At 53.6% G+C, this 22,362-nt stretch overlaps 1 protein-coding gene across 2 annotated transcripts; it reads left to right on the plus strand.

Moving 5' to 3' along the window:
• The first annotated feature begins 10,824 nt into the window (after positions 1-10,824).
• Positions 10,825-22,155, plus strand: Sik1 (salt inducible kinase 1). Of its 2 annotated transcripts, XM_055607243.1 has the most exons (14): positions 10,825-10,934; positions 11,579-11,749; positions 12,212-12,328; positions 14,927-14,990; positions 15,139-15,300; positions 15,410-15,534; positions 15,630-15,753; positions 16,283-16,506; positions 16,750-16,905; positions 17,326-17,448; positions 17,554-17,770; positions 18,175-18,456; positions 19,069-19,297; positions 19,693-22,155. In XM_055607243.1, exons 2-14 carry the CDS (start codon positions 11,594-11,596, stop codon positions 20,042-20,044), a joined length of 2,331 nt encoding a protein of 776 aa, XP_055463218.1. In that variant the 5' UTR covers positions 10,825-10,934; positions 11,579-11,593; the 3' UTR covers positions 20,045-22,155. The 2 variants fall into 2 exon arrangements, with proteins under 2 accessions (XP_055463218.1, XP_055463219.1); XM_055607244.1 differs by lacking the exons at positions 19,069-19,297; positions 19,693-22,155 and having other exon boundaries at positions 18,047-18,234.
• Positions 22,156-22,362: the final 207 nt, after the last annotated feature.

Consider the following 22,362-nt stretch of genomic DNA (forward strand, 5'->3'; position numbering starts at 1 on the left):
TTCCACGGCAGCTTCATGCCTATCCCTCCTGTGCCTAGGGCTCAACTTATTCCATTCCACTGTGCTTTGCCAATGGTTGTCCTCATGTGTATAAACCTCACTCTTTAAAAGGGATGAAGAGAAAGCAGTTGGTGGGAGGTGGAAGGGGACTCCGGGATCCCCCCCAACAAATACGGCTTCCCTGTCTCTGCTCAGGAATTTTCTCCTATCCCCCATCCTCCTGGTGTGGAGAATGTGGCAGAAAGAGCAGCCAGGTTCAGCCCACTGTCCTGCGGGATCCTGTGCTCTTCCAACAGAAAAGCTGGCTGAGGGAACCATCACACACCTTGCCTCCCTTCACCCACAGTCAGCAAGTGAGGAAGGGGCTGAGCCTCCCAGGGGCCCAAGAAGTCAAAACTGGCCTGTCACTTCTCAGCATCCTGAGAAAGAAGTGTCAGACCCCACCTCAACCTGCTTCTTTGGGGTCCACATGGGAGCCGGCCTCTGAGGTGTTGAGTTTCTCCTTGCTCATCTTTCCTTTCTTATTTGGTTTTGGGGACAGGCCTGGGAGAACATCCCATCCCACTAAGGACTCTTCTTAGTGACCTTGGAGGAGTACTATGGATGACGTTGAGGTTCAAGAGGATGATGGGATTATAGAACAGTCCTGGGACTAAGGGACTCACAAAAAAAAGCGGGGGTGAGGGAATGGGAGATGGAATGGGTATAGCAGACCAGTCTCTAGACACTCTACCTCCGGGGACACTTCACTAGCCCAGTGCCTAACTCTTGGGCATTCTCTCTGAGTGGAGGAGCCTGTGCTAGGGGCCCTGGAGCCTGGCAAAAAACGGACTAGGCACCATCAGGATTGTGTCCCTCTCCAAGCCCCGCCCCTTTGGTCTCCCTATAATCCCAGCCTTTCTCACTGTCCTATCACTGGACTTGCCCCTGCTTTAGGTTTGCCTATCAAGCACCTTCTACATTCTATCCCAGCTCAGTGCTGTGTCTGGCTGAAGACTATCTTCTGGGTTCCTGGCCCCGAAACACAAGTGTGAGTTTCTGGTTTTCAGACTGGAGACACATCTGCCATGCTATGCCCAGGCTATGACCATCAGCCCTATTATACCATTGATGCCGCTGTTTCCAGGATGCTCATGGTGGCTCCAGACTTTTTGATCTGAGCACTAACACGGAGCCTTGGACCATAGGCAATGCACGTTTCCTCTGTGCCTGTCCTTTTCCTGTCTTCTGTGGCTTCCCTAGACTAGTCCACAGAGACGAAGCCAGCCTGACAGTGTGTGCTGAGGCCACTGGCTCTATTCCACACTGCTGCACATCTTTGCATGGCTCCTGGCTGTCATGAGGTCCCTGTGTAGGATCTTCAGGGGGTGTGTGGTGTGACAATAGCGTAGCCATTTTTACTAGCTGATCCAAGGATGTTTTCACCATCTCATGACACAAGTTGGTGCATTTCTCCTTTAAACAAACAGCAACAATTCCTGATGCCATGGAAACCAGGTCAAAGAAAATGAGTATCCTTCTGCTGGCCAAGAAAAAAAATGCCTGTCAACCCCTGCAGCCTTCCTCACAGGTGGGAGCCTGGGTATTGCCTTGGTAACCCAGGCACAGGCCTCCACATGTGACATGGCCTGGCTGTTGGTTGACTGTCAGCCTCTGTCCCTTGACTACCAACGGCGTCTCCTGTGCCTGTTTTCATCTCTATGGAGTTCTGCATTTTTCCGGTTTCTGCTGCACATTTCCCAGAAAAGCCATTTTCCCCCTTCCCCAGCCTCATTTCACTTTCATGATGTCGGTTACCTGTGGCCGTGGTCGGGAAATGCCTCATGGAAAATCTCTAGAAATAAATCATTGCACAACGCCTGAGCACCAAAGGTGAGACCTCAGGCCACCTTGTCCCACCCTGTCCAAGACTTCACGAGTCAGTGTATCCGCCGTGTATACGACACTCACTCGTTTGTCCCACCGAGTTTCAAAGAGACTGGCTCAGAATTCCAGTGCTTGTGTTTAGGGGGCCCATGCCAAATCCCACGTGGTCACAATGTCTGTGTCACTTCCCTCACTTCATCACATTCCAAGGGCCCATGGTCATGGACCATCATCCTCATAAGAAAGGTGAGCACAGCCCTGTGGTATTCGGGGAAGACAGATGACATTACATAGCTTGTGTTTGATGCTGTTCTGCTGTAGTTTGACTTGTCGATGTTAATCTCTTACTATGCCTAAATTATACTATATATATACACACATATATGTATGTGTGTGTATATGTTCATATACACATATACATATATGTGTATTTGTACATATATGTATGTGTGTACATATATGTATGTGTGTATATGTGTACATATATATATATGTGTGTATATATAAGGCCCGTATATGCAGAGAAACATGGCTCTGTGTTATACCGTAATAACATATTACGGGCAAGCCTGTATATCTGTGTGTACACCATGCTGCTTGATCTTGACCGTCAGCTTGGTGAGCTTTGGAATCACCGAGGAGATGACAGTTGCAGGCATCTTTGGAGAGACTTAACTGAGAAGGGAAGGCCCACCCTGAATATGGCAGCCCCATGCCGTGGGCTGGTGTCTAAGACTGTATCAAAAGGGAAAGGGAAGGGAGCAAGTACCAGCATTTGTTTCTGTCTGCTTCCGACTGGAGACAACATGGTCGGCCACCTCATGCTCAGAGCTAGAGCCCCACCACTGTGATGGACTTGTAGCCTTAAGCTGAGCTTCATGAGAAACCCTCCCTTCCTTGCTTTTGTCGGGGATTTTGTGACAGCAGCAAGGAAAGAACCGATGCACACCCGCAGGGGAAATGGAGACACAGCTGTGTACACAGCCTATCTGTGGCCTGGCACTTGGCTCGGTTTCAGAAAAAAGAAGGTCTTTTGTGCATGAAAAGAGACGGTTGTAATTTTATATGAAAGACCCGTATGCTTAAGGGGCCATTATCTTCTCCCCACATCAAGCAACTGGAATTGCTGGAGACCCATCCAGCAAACAAGGGGAAAGACAGAGCCTGGCCCTTAGGTCTCTGACTGTCCCACTGGGATGATCTTTCTGTGCACCGGGTAAAGGTTGTCCCTGTATTAGTCAAATGCTGACTTCTGTAACCAGAGGCTCGAGTACAGGTCAGACTTAGGTATTGTCATCTTTATGAATCATCTACCGGCTCAGTATTTGGTAAACATTGTTCTCCATCACCTTCTGATTGTCTGAATAAAGAGATGAACGGCCTATAGCAAAGGCAGGACTTCCTGGCAGATAGGAGGTCTGGGGAAGAGGAGTAGGAAAAGGATTCAATGAGGAAGGGGTAACAGCTGCGTGGCAGACCATAGATTAATATAAATGGGTTAGCATTGGTTATAAGAGCTAGTTGGGAACAAGAGCAAGCTAAGGCCTAAAGCTGCTACAGATAAACATAAGTCTCCATGTCATCATTCAGAGGTGGGGTGGACATAGAAAGTTCATAAGGTCTTACTATTCCTCCTCAGACCACTGAGGGTCTTACCAACAGATCGCTGTGGGTCCTCGCCTTTCTCAGGGTCTGAGCTGTGAGAAATGGCAAGGAATTGTTTTTACCTCTTAAACTACTGGGCTCCCAGCTCTGGGCTCCCCCTCCCTCCCTTCCCCAGCTTGCTTGTCAAGGTCAAAGCCCAGTTTCTTTGGCTTTCCATCCTCCCCACCATCCTTGTCAGCAATTACCCCAAGGCTGGGTAAACCTGAAGTGCCACACCTGCCCTCAAGCACCTCTGGAGGAGCCACACAAACATTGGGGCAACACACTGCAAATAGACACTTGGCCACACTCAAGGTCAATGACAGATTTTCCACCCTGACCTCAGAGTTTGTCCCAGGTCCCATACCCAGCTTAGAATTCACAGGGAAGAGGCAAATGTCTGTCTCCTGTCTGCACCCTCTGGCCCATGCCAATGCCCACACCTCACCTCACAGGCAGTGTCCATCCAAGGCCTCTCTCCCTGCCAAGCCCTCAATTACACTGTACTGCATCATTAGCCTCTGCAAGCAGCTTGCTTATGGTTTCCTGTCCCAAATGCCCATCTGTTTTTTAAATATATATTATTAGCTATATGTGTATGGCTGTTTTGTCTGTGTGTTTATCAGCACCTCGTGTGTGCAGAGGTCAGGAGAAGGTGACGGATTCCCTGGAACTGAAGTTACTGTGAGCTGCCACCTAGGTGTTGGGAATTGACAAGACCCCCAGAAAGGGCAGCCGGTGCATTTAACCACCGAGCTATCTCTCAAGCCCTTCAATTGCCTGTCTTCTTAGAACCAATGCTCTGTAGAGAGGATATCTGTGGCATCCAACCCCAGGGCTTCCAACACCCAACAGTGCTGGCCCACAGTAGGTATCCCATGAGCCTTTGGGGACCGCCTGATACCAGACTTCCTGACAGTGAAAATCATACTTGGGTTGTCCTGCTCCTTCTCACCTCGACCTTGGCAGGGAGTCTTCCTGTCTGTCACCATTTCTTGGCAGTCTCACTCGTGTTCATACCCACGGCACCTAGCACAGCTCTTACAGATTGCAGAAGGCTGTATGTATGTTTTCCAGATGACTAAAGAAAAAAATAAATAAATAAATAGAGCAAAACCAGCAGCCTGCTGCGTGCAAGGCTGATGGATGAGAGGAGGAGAGCTGCCACGGAACATCTGTCGTGGGAGCCACGGTGCCCTGTGCAGCCCTGCAGAGAGCGCAGAGTGAAGAGCAAGGCCAGCTCGGGCCTGGGGCTTCCCAGGCTTTGCCACGTGGAAAGAGTCACTCCCTGTGCTGCTTGAATGTGCTGTTGTCGCCGCCCCCTCCCCAACCCAAATTTTTATGTTGATGTTTGGTAGAGCTGAGGCTTTGGAGAGGTAATTGGGATGAGATGAGCTCACAGAGGAAGGGTCCCCTGACACCTTAGTGGCTTCAGAGGAAGAGGAAGATACGGGGTCTGCGCTGGCACACTTGCTGCCTGAATCAAGTTACAATGACACCACGATGCAGGAAGAAGGCCCTGGAGGGAAGCCAGCATCCTGCTCTTGGACATCTCAGCCTTTAGAACCGTCAGCCATATAAACGATAAACCATCCTCAGCGACCAAGGAAGCCTGGAGCAAGGCAGCTCCAGTCTCGGGCATTTTGTTATAAGCAACAGAAAACAGACTAACATTCCCCAGTGGCTTGGTACCTCTGATGGGACAGTGGAGAGCTGATCTTTAGTGATGCAGCTCCCTTCCCCTGAAGGAGACACAGAGGACTTCCTCCAGACATGCCTCCTGAGGGCAGGTAACCAGGCCCAAGCAGGTGTCAATGCTACAGTTCAGAAACACCTCCCCCAAATAGGTTCTGATGCTCCCGCTTTGGTCCTTGCTGACCCTCCTGGACACTGATCTCATCTTGGGCTCTGTCTCCAGCTGTCTCACGATTTTGTAGCACAGGTTAGGGACACAGGCATCCAAAGGCTTCACAATCCTCGGGTTCGGAATAGGTTTGCTTGACCATCAAGCAAGACCATCAGCTGCAAGCACCCATGATGCCTCACTAGGGCTGGCAATGTAGCTCAGTGGTAAACCACTTACCTAGCACACTTAAGGCCTGAGTTCCCAGAGAGTAAAAAAAACCTTTATTTATTGATGGGTGGGACTACAAAATTGTGTAGCCACACTGGTTAGTATGGAGGCACTTTCCATTGCTGTCACAAACACCCCAACCAAGAGCATCTTGGGGAGGAAGGGTTTTATTTTAGTGTACAGCCCATTATGAAGGGAAGGCAGGGCAGAAACTAAGGCAGAGGCCATGGAGACTCCACACACCATCCAGTATCACCTACAATGGGTGGGCTCCTCCCACGTCAACTGTCTATCAAGAAGATGCTTGTAGGCGATCTGATGTTGGCATCTTGTTCCCTCTTTCCAATCGACTTTAGTTTGTGTCGAGTCAGCAAAAACTAACCAGCACAGGAGATTTCTAAAACAAGCAAACAAAACAAACAACAAAAACCCTAGAAATAGAACTGTGAAATGACCCAGCCATACCGTTCCAAGAGAACATAGCACAGATGTTTTGTACGGTCATGTTTCCAGCTGCACTGTTCCCAGCAGCTAGGAGGGGGAAGCAGCCTGGCTGTCCATCAATGGGTGAACGGCTAAGGAAAATGTGGTCCATATACACAGAGGAATTTTGTGCAGATGTGGAAAAAACAAATGAATTCATGACATCTATAGCAAAATGAATAGAACTAAATATTCTCTTAAATGTCCATGTTCAGAAAGACAAATACATGCCTTCTCTCACATCTACATTCTGGACTTCATTTCTGTATGTGTTAGAATGTAAAAAGGTTTTTTTAATATGCCTGCTCCAGCCCCCAATTAATGAGACAGAAACCTGGTAGATTCATAATAAGCTCCAAGCACCACACCTGAACTGTACGGATCTATTCTAACTCGACTCTTTTAGCCTGGCCTACTTCCCAGCCATGTGTCCTGTTACCTGTCCTCTAGTCTTGCCCTGGCCGCCTCTGCTCCGTCCTTGTCCCCATGGTGACTTCTCCATAGTGACCTCCTCCTCATGGCATGGCGACCTTTTCCTTCTCCTCTCTGGGACCCTCCAGACAGAGAAAGAAAGTCCCGCCTACTGTCTCCTCTGCCCAGTCATTGGCTCTTGAGCTTCTTTATTAGCCAATCAGAGATAGTCGGGGAATAATTCTTTCACATTGAGACAGGAGATTCCTCAGTAGCAATGACTCTACCCGAATCTGTTAGCATTTAGATCTCTACCAGTTCAGCAATATACGGAGACACATCTTAATGCGATATGAATGAAAGTCACCTCTACATATATGTGTGTGTCTATATGAGTACAGGGCATCCAATGAGGTCTTCTGGGAAGACTGGGGGGGGGGGGGGGGGGACAGAGGGTAAAAGAGAACACCGGGGGGGGGGAAGGGAAGGGAAGAGGGGGGAGAGAAAGGACGGGGGGAGGGGTGGGGGAGGAGAGGACAGGAGGGACGAGAATAAGTAAGACAATGTATGAAAGCCTTACGGCGAAACCTATTGCTTCATGTGCAAATCTTACAAAAATTAATGAAAAATGAAATTCAAAAGATCCAAAAGTTGAAAAACTAATTAAGTTCCCCACTACAAACAGGAATTCCAGTGCTCTGGAATTAAGGCCAGCTGGTCACGGGTGCTGGTCATGGATGCTTCTGAATCTGCTGTATACTGGGGTCACCTCTCCAGAACTCAAATAGCTCCCACTCTCATCCCAGTGTCCCCAGGTCCTCTACCTCCCTCCAGGGAGCTGAGGGTCCCACCTTGCTTTGTTGTTTTGGCGATCTGTTAAGTGGTCCCTGCTGGCTGATCCATCCTGAGAGGCCGGGGTCCCTGCCCAGGCACACTCCAACAACAGTGACGCTCTAGCCAAGTGCTGCTGTGCAGGTCGGATGCTGTCAAGGTCAAAGCCAGGCAGCCTTTGGGTGGGTTTGCTCACTGAGCTCCTGGCCCATGAGTGGGGATTCCTGGTCTTAGGCCTTCTCCCTGCTGTCTTCCCAAACCTGGGCTGTTACTCCTGCCTTAGCACACACAACAGTTTGTCAAAGTCCGGAAGTAAGGGGAAAGGGGACAAACAAACCAAGGCAAGGGACCAGGCTGAGGTAGCCCACTTTTCCTGACTGCTTCAGAAGCCACCAGGCAGAAGCTGTACAAAACAACAGAACATGAAGGCGGAGGAACTCCCGTTCAGTACTGAGAGGAGCAGGCCAAGAAAGAAAGGTGCCTTGTCCAAGTCTTGATGATACAGGAAGCCACCCCTCTCCTGAGAGGGACACCAAGGTACCTCCAAGGGACAGACAGCTCAGGGTAGCAGGCCCACTCCTACTTAGTCTCAAAGTAGTGCAAAACTCCGCTCTCTGTGCATGTCGACTTAGGTCGTTGGGAAGGTAGGACCCTCGCACGGTCGTGCAATCATGAACACTGAAGGGTTCCGTCAGAGCCTTCGGTCTCATGGTCCAAACAACAAAACCAACCTCCAGGGACCATCGCACCTCCGGGACAGGCATGAGAATTCCAAATGAAAAAAAAAAGAGTGGTTCCCATCTGCCAGTCAGAATGCTATTTCAAGAAGATGCCTCACCGGCGAGGCACAGCGAGGCACAGGCCCTCCCTTGCTCTAGGTGAGGAATCCCTGAGTCATTTGCTCGCGTCTCTAGAATCTCATGCCAGGTGTTCTCTTCCTCCTCAAGTGCCAAAGCATTACCACAGAACTCGATGGAAGGTGCTGGATGGATCAATGACACAGAACCGCCTGGGGCAGACGGGGTTCTAGGAGGGTGCCAGGTCCCAGGTGGGCCCAGGAGGCCTGTTCCTCCCCACCCTCTGTCTTTGTGGACAAGCTCCTCTTCTAGGAGCTGGGAGGGACAGATATGATGGCCACTGCTGGCACAGGACAGTTATGGGAGGTGGGCACTCAGGAGCAGCCAGATAGCAAGCGTACCTAGATCCGGGTTTGCCCCTGAGGCAGCACCCTCCATGGGGTCTGGACCCCAGGTTTTCCTTTGGTGCTGACTGAATGAAAATAAAGACATGGCAGCGCTTTGGTGTACTTGAAGAGAAGCTTTTTTATTGTAGGTATGAGGGAGGGAACATCCAGAGGCACCTAGAAGGGTCCAGACTGGGCATGGCCAGTACAGCCGACTAGGTCATGAGAGGAGACAGAGAGGGAAGAGCAAGAGAGGAAGTGAAGAAGACCAAGAGAAGAACAGAGCAGAGGAGACCAGAGGGAGGGAGGGAGGGAGAAAGACAGAGAGACACAGAGAGAGAACAAACCAAGGGAAGGAGGGCCAAGAGAAGAAGCAAAATGGTTTTGGTTATATAGGAATGAGAAGCTGAGAGGAGGGAACAGAGCTCAAGAGCTGATGAGATTTAGGGTACCGGGTGGTAGTGAGAGGTGCTGAGAGGAGCCAGCGTCTGTACCAGGTACTTCCACACTGAGAGAGACTGGTGGCCAGTGTCCTCTTTGATATGTTACTAGGCACCCCTGTTAGCCATTCGTCCTTAGTTTCTTTGGGACCTAACGCTGAGGACGTGTTTGCAAACATCTCAGACCTTTTGAAAGGTTCTGGCTAGGCTGAAGCCAGTGAGAGGACAAGCTGGGAAGGGAGGGCCGGTGAGTGAGAACAAGGGGATTTCTCACCTGGTTTCTTACCTTCTGTACAGCTCCCTCCTAGGAACAGAGCAGGACGTTAGGACCCCCAGGGGTGAGGGGACCAGTGGTAAGCTGCCCCGAAGGGAGAAACTAAAAACACTCCCCCAAATCCTTGATTTGGGACAAATAAAGGGAGCATGCTGGAAGACTAAAGGGACTTTGAGATGCCTTCAAGGATGAAGGTCCTTGAATGACCTTCAAAACACACTCGTCCGGGAAAGGCAAGGTTGAGAATGGTGAAACCCTGCTGGGGCTGAGAAGTGTGGCAACAGTAGCACGAGGGTGAGGGGGTTGTGGCCTCCCTCAGGTCAGCCTGCACCACCCCCATCTGCCCCTAAATGCTTCCTCCCTTGAGGAGGTATTAGTTCTCTCTCACACAAGAAGCCACGGGGAAAGGATCCAGAGAAATTTATCCCCCAACGTCTGCCTTCCTAGCCTTGAAAAATCGTCTGTCCATGACTCTCATGTCGGCTGCCCCTTAGAACACGTCTTACTCTCTGATGAGGTGTGAAGGAACACAGCACCAGCCCACCACAAACAAAAGGAGTCACACACATGCCATTTTCCCTCTCCTCCACACTCCATCTCCCCTTTAATGGGCCCTGCTTCCGGCAGGCACTCTCAGGGTCAGTCCCAAGGTCCTAGGCGCCCTGTGTCCTATCTGTTGTCTGGAAGCAGCTTGGGGACAGACAGGGTGGGCCAACTGGCAGACAGCATCAGCCGCCAAGGGAGTGGGCAAAGTGCCCAGTCCTCCTAGGGCCCCACCTACCAGCCCTGAGTGGGGTGGAATGTTGGCAGGGGTTGGGTCCTTCCGCTGCCTGGGTCTGAAGCACCCTCCTATTCAACTGTCCCGGGACACTCAGGACCAGTGTGGTGGGCTAGTCTTGGAGGGGCTCCTTCAGGGCCATTAGAATATCTGGCTTTAACTTTCCAACTTGATGATTATTTTGAGGGTTTTTGTTTGTTTGTTTTGTTTTTCTGTAACAAAAGTAACTGGCGTTCAACTAACCGTTTCTTAGAGAATGCCAGGCATTCCTGCAGCTGGCCGGCCCTCTCGGGGAAGAGGTGAAGGTCAAAGGGCAACCACTGCTGGCTGTACACCGAACGCCCGACATAGTTGGAGTGATCAGTCCAGAGCCATCAGCTCTAGAGCCCCACGTCGAAAATCCCGTCCTGCTGCGTCCGAAGGGGGCAATGAGTACCCGCGGGGCACCGTACCCGCCCCGAGGCCCCGGGAGAACTGGTCCCCAAGCAGGCTCGGCCTCCTGGTCGGTGGGCCAGAGCAGTGTCGCCCGTGCCCGGCAGGGGGCGCCGACAGTCTCAGGCGGCTGCGGAGCCCGGCCCCTGACGTCACCGCCCGCGGTCGCCATGGCGACGGCCTCAACGGCGCGCGCGTCAGAGCCTCCAGTCTCTTGGCAACCGCCCGATCTCCGCTCCCCCTCTGCCGGCTCTGGGCCGCGCGTCGCTCTGGCGTCAAAACGACGTCAATGGGCTGTGCCTGCCGCGGGGGGCGGGGCGGGGCGGGGCTTACGCTGGGCGGGGCGGGGCGGGGCGGGGCGTTGCCGCGTGCGGCCGGCGGCGGCGGGGCGCTGACATGCGGCGCGGCCCGGGCGGCGGCGGCAGCGTTGGTGGCGGCGGCGCGAACTGCGGGCGCCGGAGCAGAGCGAACAGCCGAGCGGGTGGCGTCCCGGGTCGGGCGCACGGAGGGCGGCGGAGGTGAGCGGCGGCGCGGGTTCGGGTCCCCGCGGCCCGCAGGTGCGCGCGTGGGGTCGCTGGGCAGGACTCCAGCCTCGCGGGCTCCCCATTGTTGCGGGTCGGCGCCCGGAGGCGGGTCCGCGAGCACCGGATTGAGGAGCCTGTCCTGGGGAGCCAGGGGCGGGCGCTGGTGGATGGGAGCGCGGTGAAAGCCCGGGACCCCAGGGTGTCTAGGGACTGGCGTGGGGTCGACCGCGGGTGGACTGCTGGCGCGCGCGCCCGGCCAGGACCGGGGGTCGGAGGGCGCGTGCGTGGGGGCCCCGCGCTCAGGGAACCTGGGATCGTGGGGGCGCGCGCGTGGGGGCGCGGGCTGGGAGCCCGGGATCCGAGGGCTCTGGCCGGTGGGATTCGTGGTAGGGGACTGCGTGCGTGGGGGCTTCAGCCGGGGACACGGTGTCAAGGAATGAGCGAGTCGGGGTGCGAGCTGGGATCCAGGGTCGGGGGCCACTCCGCGGGCTGAAGGAAGACGGGGTCGAGGACGCACGCGTGGGGGCCTGGCGGACGCAGTTTCGGTGGCCACGTCGTGGAGGCTGGGGCTGGCGGGGGGCCCAGCGGGGTCGGGCCGGCGTCGGCCGGTGCTGAGCGCACTCCTCGCTGACCCGCAGGTGCGGCCCGAAGCCATGGTGATCATGTCGGAGTTCAGCGCGGTCCCCTCAGGCACAGGCCAGGGCCAGCAGAAGCCCCTCCGGGTGGGCTTTTACGACGTGGAGCGGACCCTGGGCAAAGGCAATTTTGCGGTGGTTAAGCTGGCGCGGCACCGAGTCACCAAAACGCAGGTGCGCGCGCGTGTTGTGTGTGTGTGTGGGGGGGAGTACTAAACCCGGGGAGGGGGGGTGTTGGTGAGTGGATCCAGCCAGGGGGTGGACCCCTTTGCTGATTCAGTCCTGCAGAGTTGATTGTCACAATTGTAAACGATGGCAGTGTTTAGTCTGGTAAAGGGGGGGAAGCTTTGTATTATGTTTCTGCATAATTTGTACAATTACTAGGGAGCAGCAAAGATAATAATGACCAGAACCACCCCCTCCCCGCCAAAAAATAAAAAGAGAAGGGGGGGGGGGACCAGAAATGAGTGGTTCCTTAGTAAGCACAAGGTTATTGGCTACTTTTTATTTTCTCCCAATTTCTTGTGACCTTTTGAAGGCATCAAATGTTTGAGAAATTCATTTGCAAAAAAAAAAAAAAAAAAAAAAAAGTGCAAATGAGATCTGTTTACCCCCTTTTCTTCTTAAAATCTGCAGGTTGCAATAAAGATAATTGACAAGACCCGCTTAGACTCTAGCAATCTGGAGAAGATCTACCGGGAGGTCCAGCTCATGAAACTCCTGAACCACCCGCACATAATCAAGCTGTACCAGGTGAGCCTGGGTGCCTCGCTGCTCCATGGGCATGTGCAATGCTTTTCACGTGCCACACCCCGAGCCTGTGGTCCCTGAAGGTGGCCTGGCTTTCTGCTGCTGTGCAGGACCCAGGGGGTACAAAGTAAATGCATTGACCTCGCTTAGATTGTGTAGCTCTATTGATGGTTTTAGTCTCTTGCTCTGGGGTATACTTGATTTCCTCTCGTTTTGTCAAGTATTGTGATTTGTTGCAGTTTTGGATGTACTGAGGTCTGTTGATGAAGTCCTGGCATTGTGAGAATAGCCACATGTAGGATCAGGCTTAGTGCAGAAGGACAAACTTGAGGGAAACTCGAAACTTCCGCCTTTGCAGATGAGGACTAAATGTTTAAAAAAAAAAAAAAAAAAAAAAAAAAAAAGCAGCAGCTGTTCTTTCCAGTTTCCCCCAATGTATCTTTGTGATGGCAGTGGCCAGCCCTTGCCTCCAGGGAGTGTAACCGGTGGTGCCTGGGGAAGACAGGGTGATACTTTAACCCTAGGAACCTGACATTTAATCTCGGGTGAGAATGTGCCTCACCCGTTTGTCTGTTGGCTGCTCCCTGACAATCTTCCTCGATCTGCCTAGTGATAGATAAACCGTGGCTCCCGCTGCCATGGAACGGGTCTATGTGCAGAGGAGCCAGGCCTTGTGAATGATGCTGTGTGAATCCTGTCGGTGGCCCTCAGAATCCCCGTGTGCCTGAGGTGACTACAGGCAACTGTGCAGCTGGAAAAGCTGTGTGTACGGTGCAGCAGGGGAGAGAACTGTAATTTAAAATTACCTCTGGCCGTCCTTCTCAGAACAAAGGCAGACAAGTCGCTGGAGCTCGTATTTGGCCTGTGGTGCTGGCTCCCTCCTGTCTCTAAGCACAGAGCCCGGGGCTGTGTGCTCAGGGGTCATGCTGTATTCCAATTTTCATCTTTTAAGCTGTGCTCCAAGATAAGTTTCCTCCATGACCAGTGCTTGGGAGAGGGGGCCGGGAAGATGCCTCCCCTGACCTTCGGAACAGGCCCACTCTTGTGCTCCTGCCCATGGAGTCCAACCTTTGCTGCTTGCAGAACCTTCCTTTCCTCCCTGCTTTCCACTTGTCGACCAGGTCAAAGCCGTGCCATACGGAGGAAATGTTACCCGGGCGATGGTTGCCAGCGTGGATATTTTAACTCCTGTCTTCAGTGGCTCAGCTTTCAGGATTGGGTGGGCTGCTCTCGACACTGGTGTCCAGCATTCATTCCGCTGGCCTGGGCCCTAGAGTCCTGCTGAGGCATTATTCTCTCCTGTGGGTGGGAGTGGGGAGAGTTTGTTTGGTTTCATTTGTTGAGAATAGGGTCTTGCTGTGTTGCTGCTCCAGCTGGCACGCTGCTCTCTGTGTCTTGATGGCCTTCGACTTGTGGCAGTCCTCCTGCTGTAGTCTCCTGAGTGCTAGGATTACAGATGTCTCCCGCCACACTTGGTTTATTTAGGGTTTTAAAAGGTTAAAAGATGTAGACTCTTAAGTTCGTTTTCCTTTATCAAGAAGAAGAATAAGCAGAGGTCTTCTGCCGCACTGTGGGGAGGGGAGATGACAGATAAATTTTTAGCCAAATTGCTATTTTTTTAATAACACTTTTCTTAGTAAATTTATGACTCAAAAAGATTCTTTAAAATATCTTTTAAAGGAATAACAGTATGTCTTGAACCCAAAGAAAGCTTTCTTTCTGTCAGGGTACATTCTCTTTCTCTCCCTAAATGTTTTATTCATTTATTTGTATTGAGACAATTTCACTATGTAGACTGACCGGCCTGGAATGTGCTATGTAGTCCAGGCTGGCCTTGAACTTCCGGCAGTTGTGCCTCTGCCTCCCGAGTGCTAGGATGACAGGTGTATGCTACCATACCTGGCTCCTCTGGAACATTTAAACTATACACGTACATGGGTGTCTTTTAATTTGTTTCAGAACCAAAAAATCGAATTTTACTTTGTTGCTTAGTTACGGTTTAAATTTTTTTAGCTAACAAAGTTGTCGGTCAATGAATGAACTCTGAAGGTGTATGTTGACCCTGGCCCTTCCTGTTGACACATGCCAAGCAATGCGCTGTACAAAGAGCAGTCCCCATGTTCTTAAGGCTTAATGCCTCGTCAGGAAAGCAAGTGGGGGGTAGGATATTTGTATTGATTACTCAGTTTGCTTTTCTTTTTTCTTTTTCTTTTTTTTTTTCTTGAATGACCATTTGTCCATGGGGCTTCTGAAAGGATGCTCCTAGGATTCTGACGTTCATGCCCTCCAGAGCTCCCAGGAGGCATTGCAAGGCAAATGGCTTGCCCTGTATAGCCCTGTTTGTGGCTCTTTCCCTTTTAAGAGCAGAGTTGCCAGGACAGACAGGACCAGGAGATGGTGGGGTGGAGGGGTTTATCCGAAGCCATGTAAAGTTGTATCTCTCCCTGCATTATGTTTCTTTCCCCTCCGTCTCTCCTTCCTTAAATGATGGAAGCAGTTTCTTGGACAGGTCAAAGGTTGTTTGGGGTTCAGGTGCATCCATGATGGCTTCCGTGTGATCCTTTCTCCTCGGCTTAAATTTTTCCTTTTTGGTTGTTTCAGGTTATGGAGACAAAAGATATGCTATACATTGTCACAGAATTTGCAAAAAATGGAGAAATGTTCGGTGAGTCGCGTTCATTTTAGCGTCAGGCGAAACCTGCCTCCTCGTGTGTGCCTGTCTCCCCTGTGGTTCTCAGTGTGTATCCCTGCCCAGCCCCCGGTCGTGGCAGGCTCGGCATCTTGGGATGTGACTTAGTTTTATTGCCCCTCAGATTACCTGACCTCCAATGGGCACCTGAGCGAAAACGAGGCTAGGAAGAAGTTCTGGCAGATCCTGTCAGCGGTGGAGTACTGCCACAACCATCACATAGTGCACCGGGACCTCAAGACGGAGAACCTGCTGCTGGACAGCAACATGGACATCAAGCTGGCAGGCAAGACTATGTGGCTCGGGAGGCCCCGTGGGGTTTCCGGTGTCCCCTCCAGCGCAGCGCTGCTCGCCAGTCCCAGACTGATGCCGGTGCCTCTTCCTCTGCCTCACAGATTTTGGATTTGGGAATTTCTACAAGCCAGGCGAGCCTCTGTCCACGTGGTGTGGGAGCCCCCCCTATGCAGCCCCTGAAGTCTTCGAGGGGAAGGAGTACGAAGGGCCCCAGCTGGACATCTGGGTAAGAGCCCCTTTTGGACCCTGACGCCTGCTTACCCGATCCCCCCGGAGCCGGCAGCGCAGCACCAACCAACGCTGCTCTCCTGTCATTCACAGAGCCTCGGAGTGGTGCTCTACGTCCTCGTCTGCGGCTCCCTCCCCTTTGACGGACCCAACCTGCCGACCCTGAGGCAGCGGGTGCTGGAGGGGCGCTTCCGCATCCCCTTCTTCATGTCTCAAGGTGGGTGGGCGTGGAGCTGGGCCGCCCTGGCGGTAGGGGAGTGGTGGTGGGTGGGTCTGGCAAGTCTGCCGTCAGGTCAGGACTTAGGTCCAGGCGATCAGGCTGCAAGAGAAACTCAACCCACAGTTGCTTTCCCACTGCCCCTCCTTACAGCGTGGGCAAGAGCCCCCCCCCCCCCCACAGTTGTGTCCTGTTAGTCTTATCTCTGTATTCCCCCCCACCGTCAGGCACAACAGTGCCCGCCCCTCTCACACACATAAGCCTTTCTGTTTTATAAAGATGCCTTAACCTCACGTGTGTCAGGACAGGAGGGAGAGTCTGAATGGTTTCCCACAGGGGACATTTAGAAAGAGTAGAGTGTGTCCCCTGGGTCTGGCCCCCCACTCGGTGGCTCTTCTCCGCAGCAGGGGGAAGACTGTAGTGGCAGCTTCAGGCGTCCTGGCTATCACTCGGGTGGTTTTCACGGGGGTGGGGATAAGCCCCCCGGTTCAGCACCCCTGTCCTCAGTGTGCGACCTTCACCTCCGCAGACTGCGAGACACTCATCCGACGCATGCTGGTCGTGGACCCCGCCAAGCGCATCACCATCGCCCAGATCCGCCAGCACCGGTGGATGCAGGCCGACCCCACCCTCCTGCAGCAGGACGACCCCGCCTTCTCCATGCAGGGCTACACCTCCAACCTGGGCGACTACAACGAGCAGGTGCTGGGTATCATGCTGGCCCTAGGCATCGACCGGCAGAGGACAATTGAGGTGAGCACTCGGCGCTTAGCCCTGACTAGGCCTCACGTCCTGGGGTGGCGACAGGATGGGCTTTCTCGGGCAAAGCAGGCCTGTAGGATTAAAATGGGAGTCCAGTCTAATTTAAGGGCCGCTTGTCCCCTTCTCTAAGAATATTCCTGGCCCCCTGGAAGTTACCTCGGGACGGTCTCGTAGACAAGCCTAGTGGCCAGGGCAGCCGGGGCCTTGGTCTGACCCACTGCCCCTGCTCCCCAGTCCCTGCAGAACAGTAGCTACAACCACTTCGCTGCCATTTACTACCTCCTCCTTGAGCGCCTCAAGGAGCACCGAAGCACCCAGTCCTCATCCCGGCCCGGCCCTGCACCTCCCAGACAGCCCAGGATCCGCAGCCCGGACCTCAGCAGTCTGGAGGTGAGGAAGAGCTCCCACCCAAAGCCCTGCTCCTGTCCCTTTTGTTGTCCCCTCAGAGCCAGCAGCCCCTTGCTTAGTTAGACATGGCACTGACTCTCAGGGCAGGCCCCTGGACCTCACTGCACCCCCAGCTGTGCTTCAGCCACAGGCTGTGGGAAAAAGAGGGGCTTTGGGGATCAGGGGACGGGTTATGGCTGCTGCACTCTAGGCCAGGCCCTGCCCTTCAGCCCATTCCTAGCACCCGGTCCTGGCCACCTGCACATGCTTATGGTCATAGATGAAGGCCCCGGATCCCGAGCCCGAAGCCCGTTCTGCTAGCTTCTGGCCTCTGTCGGTTTCATCTGCGGAACCAGCCTGCTGCCACGGATAGTTGACCCTGGAATCACTTCCTAACAATTCCTCCCTCCTCTCTGGCCCCAGGTGCCTCAAGAAATTCTCCCGTGTGACCCTTTCCGGCCCTCTCTGCTGTGTCCGCAGCCCCAGGCCTTGGCTCAGTCTGTCCTGCAGGCCGAGATGGACTGTGACCTGCACAGTTCCCTTCAGGTGTGTGGGTGCTGGTCCCTTGTGGGTGACTCGCCCTTTCCTGGTGGCCGGGTTGCATCGGTCTTAGGGCCCTGGAAGTTACCGGCCTCTGTCCCTCTCCTGCAGCCCTTATTCTTCCCCGTGGATACCAACTGCAGCGGAGCATTCCGTCACCGTTCCGTCTCCCCCAGCAGCCTGCTGGACACAGCCATCAGTGAGGAGGCCAGGCAGGGTCCTGGTCTGGAGGAGGAGCAGGAGGTCCAGGGACCCCTGCCTGGCAGCACAGGCCGGAGGCACACGCTGGCTGAAGTCTCCACCCATTTCTCCCCACTCAATCCTCCTTGTAAGTCCAAATACCCGGCATCCAGGTTGAGGGTCAAGTCCAAGTTGAATTCACTTGAAGTGGGCTCTTTGCCTGCCACACTCCTCCAGTTAAAGGGTTTTGTTGTTGGTTTTTCAGTGACCCCGTGGTTCATCCTTGGGCATGCATGTACCTTTCTCAGTGACAGGCCACCCCTTGGCTGCCCGGGCACTGGAGGGCCTCTTCCTGTCCTGGGGTCTGAGTGATGCTGTTAGCCTTTCATCTGTGCTTGCATCCATGGGCTTATTTTATATCCAGGGCCGCTGGACTCTGCTGGCCCAGAATACCACTGCTACTGGACCCCTCACTAGCAGGTGTGAACCCCGTCCCTCAGGCTGTACTCTGGGGTATGAGGTCTCCTTCTCAGGCAGCTGATCTTCCCACAGGCATAATCGTCTCCTCCTCTGCCACAGCGAGTCCCTCAGAAGGAACTAGCTCTGACAGCTGCCTCCCCTTCTCTGCAAGTGAAGGTCCTGCAGGGCTCGGTGGCGGCCTGGCCACTCCAGGGCTGCTGGGCACCAGCTCTCCAGTCAGATTGGCCTCCCCTTTCCTGGGGTCACAGTCAGCCACCCCTGTGCTACAGGCTCAGGCAGGTCTGGGCACAGCTGTCCTACTTCCTGTCAGCTTCCAGGAGGGACGGAGAGCGTCAGATACCTCACTCACTCAAGGTAAGGCCCCCTTCCCTACCCATCCCTCCTGCCCCAGGTAGTGCTGCTGTCTCGGCAGGCCGTCTCTCTTCTTGGTGGAAGTTCTGCCCCAGCCCCAGCATGAGAGGACCATCAGTGCCCTTTAGACAGAATGGAGGCCCCACCCCAGTTCTAGGCAGCCTGTCTTGCAGGGTGGACTCAGACCTGGCCCTGAGTGTGAGGGACAACCATTTGGGGCAACAACTCCTGCCTGGCAGGAGAGCGAGGGCCAAGGAGAGACTCTTGACATAAGGGTCAGGGGTAGCTGTGAGGCCCTCTCTGTCTGTGTCAGTCCTGGGAGCCTCCAGAGCCCAGTGCGCTGCACACACCCTCCTCCATAGCATAGTACCTAGACACACCTGTCCTATTGTGGGAGGGACTACAGCCCCAGACCTGCAAAGAAGGCTGGCCATGGAGGAGGCGTGGATGTTGGTCAGGAGGTGGCACTTGCCAGGCCCCATAGGGAACCTCAGCCATAGCTGCCCGGCTATCCTTTCCTTCCCTCCACCTCAGGGCATGGCAACTCCAGCAGGCTGAAGGCTGTTGGCCGTAACCTAGAGCCAGGCCTGCTAACCCCTGCTCTTGTCTCCACAGGGCTGAAGGCCTTCCGGCAGCAGCTGAGAAAGAATGCGAGGACCAAGGGGTTCCTGGGACTGAACAAGATCAAAGGGCTGGCGCGCCAGGTGTGCCAGTCCTCCATCCGTGCTTCCCGGGGAGGCATGAGTACCTTCCACACCCCAGCCCCCAGCTCAAGCCTGCAAGGCTGCACAGCTAGCAGCCGGGAGGGCAGGAGCCTGCTCGAGGAGGTGCTGCACCAGCAGAGGTAGGCCTGCCACGCCCTTCCTGTGTTCTTCACCCTTTCTTTTAAGGAGCTCGTGAAGCAGGCATCCCCCCTTCCCTGTGTGCTGAGATGTCCCCTGTCATGTGGCCCCTCGCTGAGGTCCCTGCAGCCTGGGACCTTCAGGATAGAGTGAGGAGAGGCAGTGGGCAGGTTTAGTAACCTTCTGTGGGTGGAGGGCCGTGATGACCAAGACTCTCCTGTTGAGCTGGCATCTCTGCTCAGGAATGTGTCACGCCACACGCAAAGCTGTGTGAAAGCTCATCTGCCAAGAGCAGCTCTGAGGTGGGCGGGACCCACCTGGGCAGTGTGGAAACCGGAGAGCTTCTAGGCAGAGCCAACAGAGTGACCTCTTCCCTCCCCGTCTCTCTGTTCTTCAGGCTGCTCCAGTTACAGCACCATTCAGTCACCTCATCCAGCTGCCAGCAGGGCCCCCAGCCATCCCCTGTCCCATACGTGCTCGCACCCTGTGATGGCCTCCTCATGTCTGGGATCCCACTGCTGCCGGCACCCCTCCTCCAGGCTGGCATGTCCCCCGTGGCATCTGCTGCACAGCTCCTGGATGCCCACTTGCACATCAGTGCTGGCCCAGTGGCCCTACCCACCGGGCCCCTGCCACAGTGCCTCACCAGGCTGGCCCCAAGCTGTGATCCTGCTGGGCTGCCACAGGGGGACTGTGAGATGGAGGACCTGACCTCTGGCCAGCGGGGGACATTTGTCCTGGTACAGTGAGTGGGGGTGGCTCTGCCTGCCGCACCCCGCCGTGGCCGACTGACTCTTCCAAGCAATAATTTCAGAGTATGTGAAGATGGTTTCGGACTCAAAGCCAAGAACTTTCTAGACGTGAAACAAGCAATATGTTTGGTGTATGGGCTTTTTAGGAAATTTTTTTTTTTTTTTTTTTTTTTTTTTTTTTTGTTGTTGTTTGTTTTTCCTTGCACTGAGTGACCTCAATGGTGAGTAGGGACTGAAACTTTCTGAAGAAAAATAATAATTGAGGGTGTGTCATACAGGCGGGTGGATGGGAGGGGTAGCGGGGTGAGAGGAAAAACCCATGCAGCTGGGGTGAAGGAGAAGAGGGGGGCCATGCTGCTCAGGGACCTACACTCCCGTTTGTCAGTTCATCGCCGTAACATGGCGAGCTTGGTCACCCCTGGAGGGGAGCGGCACCGAGTGTGGCACATACCCGTGTGTTGGTTGTCACTGTCCTGGGTTTGGGTTCACAGCTCTCCACTTCTGAAATGCTCGTGCTTTAACAAAAACTGTGAACTTGCTGCTTTCCGAGTAGGACCGGCCTAGGGGAAGGCCGGGCACAGAATCTGGATTTTTTTTTTTTTTTTTCCTGTCAGCCCGTGGACGGCCTCATCGTAGCGTAGCTTGGACTTTGTAGCTAGCTGCTCAAGTCAGTTTGCCAGGCTTATTCAGAGGACTGGAAGGGGTTTAGGACCTGCAGGTAGGAGCTCTGTCCCATGGTCGCTCAGCCCAGGGCCCCTCACACCTCAAGAAAGCCAGGAAGTTCCTTCCTGCCATCTCTCTCGACTCCGCTGCTAATTATCAGATTTTTACGCATTTCATTATCAGGGTCCAACAAGAACACCTGACTTGGGGAAATTGTGCAATACCAAGGGGCTGTGACCAAGAGGGGTCCAGGCAGCCAGCGGGCATCTTGTTTATAACCACCTGCCCTTGGTCTGGGACCCAGGCCTGGGCTCTGTCTGGCTCGCATTCCAGGAATATGAGAAGTATAGTTCAGTGTTTGTAAAGTTTCTTTTTTAAGCAAATACTGTATATGTATATAAATAGGAGACAGTACTTATTTTTTCTATTTTGTATACACTCTTACGTTCCTGGCTTAACTCTCTCTTGGTCACATTAAGATGTGTCCCCGTCTGCACCACATTTGTGTTGAAGGGGCTGCAGGCTGCCCACCCCCAGCACAGGGTAGAGGGTCAGGGAGTGGCCCCACCTGACCAGTCTACCTCGGCAGGTCGGCCCAGGCACAGCTCTGCCATCCGAAAACCTCTGGAAGGAACCAGGGGCGTCACCCCCTCCCACCTTTTCTGTGTCAGGCGACTATCCCTCTGCCTCCCACGCGACTACGGCGTGTCGCCACCTCAGTATTAACCTGAGGTTACTAAGGGAGAGGAAAGGAGGCACTTCTAAAAGCCAAAGATTGACTGAGTTACCTGAGGCCAAGAAGAGGCTGCTGTGCTCAGCCTGACGTCACAGCATGGTCATCCCTGTTGGCCCCGTGGCCCTGTCTTACACCGCTTACTCGAAAGACCGTTCTGGGTCAGAACTGGTGCCCTCCTGCCGACCTGATGTGTGGATTGGGGAAGCACCCCAGTATCCTGGGCTGCCAGCCCTCGTCTCCCTCAGTTCCTGTCTGGATACCACAGATCAAAGGCCTGGGCACCGCTGTGTGTCAGAAGCGACAAGCACTTTACTTTCTGGCAGTTTTTGTGTCTTCTAGTTGCTGTCAACCCTTCCTAGGGAACAGTAACGTCATGGTTTTTAGTTCTCGTTTTTTGGGGTTTTTTTTTGTGTGTGTGTGGTTTTGGTTTTTTTTTGTTTTTTTTTTTTTTTTTTTTTTTTTTGCGTGTGTGGTGTGTTTTTGTAGATCCTCGCAGCCCCGTCCTGGACTGTAATGGAATCGCCTATTTAAAAGACACTACGTGATCTCAGATGTATATAGAATGGGTTTTTTTTAATTTGTTTTTTTTACTATGATGGAATTGTTTCAATTCTCATGTTAATGTGAGAAACGTATGCCAAATGATTAGTTTGATGTATGTTTTTTTAATTTAATATTTAAATAAAATATTTGGGGGGAAACCTTGACTTTCCATTGGTTTACCTCTGGGAGCGCATTCCTTTGAGACACTTGGGAGGCCCCAGAGGCCTGGGGACTGTTGTCTTCAGCAGGCTGGGCTGTGCAGGACTGCCACAGTGGCCTGTCTTAGCGAAAGGTCAACCGCAGGCATTTTTTTCATGGCCATTACCCTCTTTGGCCTCCCTCCTTCCTCCAAACGTTCTCTGAATCCCTTTAC

The sequence above is a fragment of the Psammomys obesus genome, unplaced genomic scaffold (genome assembly GCF_907164565.1).
Source record: "Psammomys obesus unplaced genomic scaffold, mPsaObe1.curated_primary_1811, whole genome shotgun sequence".
Taxonomy (NCBI): domain Eukaryota; kingdom Metazoa; phylum Chordata; class Mammalia; order Rodentia; family Muridae; genus Psammomys; species Psammomys obesus.